Genomic DNA, 6,509 nt, shown 5'->3' with positions numbered 1-6,509 from the left:
GTGGCTATTTAGGATTGGACCCAGAGGAGATCCAAGCATTTTCACCACACTCCTCCAGGGTTTCTTCCCAAAGGGTCATTTCCCAGTAAACACAGTAGGGGGCGGGGGAGGGGGCGGGTGGTTCAGGAAAAAAAAAAGTAAAAGTGAATAATCTGAAAAGTAATATAATTTTTTTAACCTAAGCTTTGGTGAGTGCCCTCCCTATCTTAAATCCTCCCTGAGAGAAAGATGTTAAAATTGCTTGCAAGCAGAAGCACTCCTGTTAGAGCAAATCTGCTCCTGTCTCTATTTCCATCCCCTACATTTTTCTGCCCTTTTCTTTCTGGTCAGAAGCTGAGGCTGCCACTAAAATAAAACCACAAAACAGACACCCAGAGACGCTTGCACCTACAACTAACAGAGACTCTCTCATCACCAACAGCAAATAATCAAATTATAGCATGTGGAAACATTCACTGAATTCATATATTTGCTTTTCTGGCTCACGCAGCGTTTACAAAGAAGTTGAGACGCCTCTCCTCTGAGAAAAGTGCATTTTCTTGCGCTGTGCAAACACTGCTGGATTCGAATCTTTGGGAGGAACTGATGGCAAAGCAGGCTTTCGGGGGCATAGCGCCTGTGATTGCTCTGTGGATCTGACTTCCTCTCTCTCTTGAATTCAGATACAAATGCAGACTTATTTCTTTTAATTCTCCTACTCTTGCTAGCAACCTGTGGACTTGAGATCTAACTGGTGCAAGGAGGTAAGCTTGTGGGCAGCACTCCAGTGCCCGGTCCTGTGACACCTCGACGCAGTCTTCAGAGGCAAGTCCCCCATTTCAGCTCCTTTGGCAGGTTCTGGACGTATTCGCGTCCAGGACTAGAAACCATAAATGTGCCCTTCTGCCCCTCGCCTTTCTGCCCGCCTTAGTTCCCGTCCTTAATTGACAAGCCAGTGACTATTGGCTGAAGTTCCCCAGCGATTTGCATGAACGGAGAGGGAGTGTCTTCTGCCACCCTCCCTTCAGGAGCGCGTTGACTGCAGCCTCCCTGGGAATGCGCGGCCAAGGGAATGCGCGCAGCTCGCCGGTTCTGGCAGTGAGCTGGCGCCCAGCGACCTGGCACCCGCGCCTGGATATGGGGCATCTACATCGTCCCAGGAGCAGCACCAGCCACAGGAACCTACCGGTAAGGATTCAGGAGCTCTGCGATCCGGACAAGTTGCACTGCTGTAAAGCAGTTTCTACTCCTTAATGGTTGTTGAAACCTTTTGCCTTAATCCAAACTTCCCGGGAAGAATATGGGAAAGGAAACAGACTTTAGGATAAAGTGCTTACATTTTAGCAAGAAATATTTAAGTCCTAGGTTCCTGGGAGGAAGTTTCAATAGCCGAAATTTTGTCAGATGAGATCGAAGAGGGAGGCGACGGTGCGCTCAAAGCGCTTTTTCAAGATACAGAGGTTCCGAGATTGTTTCCTGTTGCCGGCATCTGGCTGGTTGTCTACTGCAACTGACAAATTGTTTTTGCATAATCATTTTCCGCGTTTACTTCTCTTCCCCCTAAGAGATGTGGTAGAAGGGCTTGGTAAGAGCTGGAGACCCAGATCATTTCAATTTGATTTTACATGCGTGCTAAAATGAAAATCACTCTTTGGGACCTAAAGCGTTGCGGGGAGGGGTTTGGGGTGGGGGTTGAGCAGGTGGGGTGTGTTGCCATGTTTTTCATATTATGGCTGTTACTGTTGTTTTTATTGGTCTCAGAGGGATGTAACAAATTTTGTGTTCTAGGACCCTAATGGCTGAATTGTTCATTTCAATGAGAAATTAATCGGCCACCTTTCAGTACCCTCCAATGCCAGCCCCCTCCCTCCTCATAACCTAGGGAGGTTTTTCTGTCGCGTTGCGCAGTCCCTGAATTGGAGCCTTCTTCATCCCAGTGTGTTTTTTCCAGGAATGCTCTATGGTTTTGGATTTTTGAATGTTAGCTGTTGATGATGGGGACATTACCTATAGTGATGGGGGCAGCGTGGAAAATAAAAAATGAGCAGATAAAATAAGTTTTGGAGACAATGTTGCTCCACAGACCTCTCCTTCGCCGCAAGTTTCCTCTTCACCCTATTCTGAGTAGAGGTTTTCCTCCTGGAAATAGGGATCTGGGCAGCATCCACCCTGGAGCACTATTTTCTAACTCTTATCCCCGTTATTTCCGCGTGTGTGCAAATGAACCGTCTCTCCTCCTTCCACTCCAGCATGTGTTCCTGTTTTTTCTCTTCGTGGGACCCTTCAACTGCCTCGCGAGTTACAGCCGAGCCACGGAGCTTCTGTACAGCCTGAACGAAGGACTGCCAGCGGGGGTGCTCATCGGCAGCCTGGCTGAGGACCTGAGGCTGGTACCCCGGGCTACAGGGAGACGGAATCAGCAGTCCCTGCCAGAGCACACCGGCTCTAGCGCTGAGTGGAATCCCCCTCTCTCTTTCAGCCTGGCCTCTGGGGGACTAAGTGGCCAGTATGTGACCCTAGACAACCGTTCTGGGGAGTTGCACACTTCTGCACTGGAGATAGACAGAGAAGCCCTGTGTCTTGAAGGGGGTGGAGGAGCTGCCTGGGGTGGCAGCATTTCCATCTCCTCTCCTTCCTCTGACTCTTGCCTTTTGCTTCTGGATGTGCTGGTTCTGCCTCAGGAATACTTCAGGTTTGTGAAGGTGAAAATTGCCATCAGGGATATTAATGACAATGCTCCACAGTTCCCTGTTTCCCAAATCTCAGTTTGGGTCCCAGAAAATGCACCTGTAAACACCAGGTTGGCCATAGAGCATCCTGCTGTGGACCCAGATGTAGGCACTAATGGGGTGCAGACCTATCGCTTGTTGGACTACCATGGCATGTTCACCCTGGATGTGGAGGAGAATGAGAATGGGGAGCGCACCCCCTACCTAATTGTTATGGGTGCATTGGACAGGGAAACCCAGGACCAGTATGTGAGCATCATAATAGCCGAAGATGGTGGGTCTCCACCACTGTTGGGCAGTGCCACTCTCACCATTGGCATAAGTGACATTAATGACAATTGCCCTCTCTTCATAGATTCACAAATCAATATCACTGTGTATGGGAATGCTACAGTTGGCACCCCAATTGCAGCTGTTCAAGCTATGGACAGAGACTTGGGTACCAATGCTCTGATTACCTATAGTTATAGCCAGAAAGTTCCACAAGCATCCAAGGATTTATTCCATCTGGACGAAGCTACAGGGGTCATTAAACTTTTCAGCAAGATTGGAGGAAATGTTCTACAAACTCACAAACTCACCATCCTTGCTAATGGACCAGGCTGTATTCCTGCTGTGATCACTGCTTTAGTGTCTATTATCAAAGTCATTTTTAGACCACCTGAAATTGTCCCACGTTATATAGCAAATGAGATAGATGGAATTGTTTATCTGAAAGAACTGGAACCTGTTAACACTCCAATTGCATTTTTTACCATAAGAGATCCAGAAGGTAAATACAAGGTTAACTGCTACCTGGATGGTGAAGGGCCATTTAGGTTGTCACCCTACAAACCATACAATAATGAATATTTGCTAGAGACCTCAAAACCTATGGACTATGAGATACAGCAGTTCTACGAAATAGCTGTGGTGGCCTGGAACTCAGAGGGATTTCATGTCAAAAGAATCATTAAAGTGCAACTTTTAGATGACAATGATAATGCTCCTGTTTTCCTTCAGCCCTTGATTGAGCTTACTATTGAAGAAAATAATGCACCCAATGCCTTTTTGACTAAGCTGTATGCTACAGATGCTGACAGTGGAGAGAGAGGCCAAGTTTCATATTTCCTGGGACCTGATGCTCCATCATATTTTTCCTTAGACAGTGTTACAGGAATCCTGACAGTTTCTACTCAGCTGGACCGAGAAGAGAAAGAAAAGTACAGGTACACTGTCAGAGCTGTTGACTGTGGGAAGCCACCCAGAGAATCAGTAGCCACTGTGACTCTTACAGTTTTGGATAAAAATGACAATAGTCCTCGGTTTATCAACAAGGACTTCAGCTTCTTTGTGCCAGAAAACTTTCCTGGATATGGTGAAATTGGAGTAATTAGTGTAACAGATGCTGATGCTGGGCGAAATGGATGGGTTGCCCTCTCCGTGGTGAACCAGAGTGACATCTTTGTCATAGATACAGGGAAGGGCATGCTGAGGGCTAAAGTCTCTTTGGACAGAGAGCAGCAAAGCTCCTATACCTTGTGGGTTGAAGCTGTTGACGGGGGTGAGCCTGCCCTCTCCTCTACCACAAAAATCACAATTCTCCTTCTAGATATCAATGACAATCCTCCTCTTGTTTTATTTCCTCAATCTAATATGTCTTATCTGTTGGTACTGCCTTCTACTCTCCCTGGCTCCCCAGTTACAGAGGTCTATGCTGTTGACAAAGATACAGGCATGAATGCTGTCATAGCTTACAGCATCATAGGGAGAAGAGGCCCTAGGCCTGAGTCCTTTAGGATTGATCCTAAAACTGGCAACATTACTTTGGAAGAGGCATTGCTGCAGACAGATTATGGACTGCATCGCTTATTGGTGAAAGTGAGTGATCATGGTTATCCTGAGCCTCTCCATTCCACCGTCATGGTGAACCTATTTGTCAATGACACTGTCAGTAATGAGAGCTACATTGAGAGTCTTTTAAGAAAAGAACCAGAAATCAATATAGAGGAGAAAGAACCACAAATCTCAATAGAACCAACTCATAGGAAGGTAGAATCTGTGTCCTGTATGCCCACATTAGTAGCTCTGTCTGTAATAAGCTTGAGTTCTATCACACTAGTAACAGGGATGGGCATATATATCTGCTTAAGGAAGGGGAAAAAACACCACAGAGAAGATGAAAATTTGGAAGTACAAATTCCTCTAAAAGGAAAAATTGACTTGCATATGAGAGAGAGAAAACCAATGGATATTTCTAATATTTAATATTTCATGTGGAATAACAGAGCTGTTTTAACTGACTTTGGATAGTTTTCTTTGCCTACACAAGAATATATTGATGGCAGTTCCAATGAAGGATGACTAATTTATAACTTATATTGTAAATAGCTGTTTACAGGTTTTTAAATTCAAATTCAGAGTTATAAAATGTGTACAGCATTTTTAAATGAAAATTAGTACTAACAGCTATAGAATTGTTATTTATAATACAGCTTGGACATGATTTGCAGCTTTCATACACCAAGCAAATGATTGATAAAACCTGGGAAGTAAGGTAAGAAAAATGATACTTTTTTTTTTTTCATCTAAAAGTCTTTTCACCACAAGAGGGCATGAGCTGCTCCTTTGCAGGGAACTGTTTGAGGTATTGTACATGAAATTAATGAGAGAGTATATTTTAAATATGTTTTTAACATTAAATAAATGTAAAATTACATTGAATTTTGCCCTAATTAAATATATGATATGAAAGAAAATAAATGTACTTAGAATGTTTATTACCTCATAGGTACATCATGTATAGTTTGAAAGAGAAGGCATTAAAAAGAAGTGCAATTCCTTCTTAGCAAGGATAAAAACATTGCCATGTGTTACAAGTTTGGACTGGTGAAGAGTATTTTACTTTCTGTGTACTCAAATTGCTTTCTGTTTGCTTTACCACGAGACTTGCTATGATTACAGGGGAAAATATATGTATCCTTCTTTACAGAAAATGTAATTAGAAATTGTGCTCCCCCCAAAACAGCCAGAAGCAAATAAAGGTCTCAATCCTTATTTGCTTTTTAGTGTTCATGACATTTTAGTGCTTTCAATATTTGTCAGTAGTAATTTGTACTTGGTTATACATTAGATTTTTATATGCTTAAACTCATCTATCACATAAGAAAACAAAAAGCACATTAAAACCAAATTATTGTAGAAGCTAGTCTGTGCTACTGGTTGTTTTAGTTGGGCATTTATATGAAAGTTATACTTTCCTTTTATTGTTTAGGTTGTTGGCTACCATTTCTGGCTTCCTTTCTTTGGCTTTGGATTAGATCCAAGAGTTTATTTGTAAGCCCAGCAGCAGATTCCTTTGATAATTTAGCTTTTACTGAATGTTTTGCAATGAAGAAAACTGGTCCATCACTGGATTTATCACTTTTGCTTCATTGTGTGAGCTGGAAATTTTATTTTATCTGAGCACTATAACAAAATCTGTATAAACAAGGAATGTGTTAGCTTAAACTGGATCATCTTACTTTTTTGCATCATGTGTCTGTATTGTACCAAAAGTGTTTATATGTCTGCAAATTAAAGGTATATATTTTCATAATTTCTTTCTCATTTTTACCATTTTATATTTGAACATGGGCTTGTTCTTTCACTGAAGTGCCTATATTGGCATCTGTTGGCTTTAGGGTTAAATATGGGTAAACTAGTATTCTGTGCTAAAGTTTATCTTAAACTAATTCATTACTAAATTGAACACTGGGTAAGTTAGTAAGTTTGGGTGTATAGAAATAAACAGCAGAGAGTCTGACTATATGTTTCATGTAA

General features: G+C 42.6%; 1 protein-coding gene across 1 annotated transcript; it reads left to right on the top strand.

The window, feature by feature from the left end:
• Positions 1 to 366: 366 nt before the first annotated feature.
• On the top strand, positions 367 to 6,285 carry Pcdh20 (protocadherin 20). Its single transcript, XM_015486259.2, has 2 exons — positions 367 to 1,167; positions 2,229 to 6,285. The coding sequence occupies exons 1-2, from the start codon at positions 1,036 to 1,038 to the stop codon at positions 4,953 to 4,955; spliced, it is 2,859 nt and encodes a 952-aa protein (XP_015341745.1). The 5' UTR covers positions 367 to 1,035; the 3' UTR covers positions 4,956 to 6,285.
• Positions 6,286 to 6,509: the final 224 nt, after the last annotated feature.

Source organism: Marmota marmota, unplaced genomic scaffold (assembly GCF_001458135.2).
Source record: "Marmota marmota marmota unplaced genomic scaffold, marMar, whole genome shotgun sequence".
NCBI lineage: Eukaryota > Metazoa > Chordata > Mammalia > Rodentia > Sciuridae > Marmota > Marmota marmota.
Note: the sequence above shows the minus strand (reverse complement) of the source record. Positions and strands in the feature narration are given on the sequence as shown.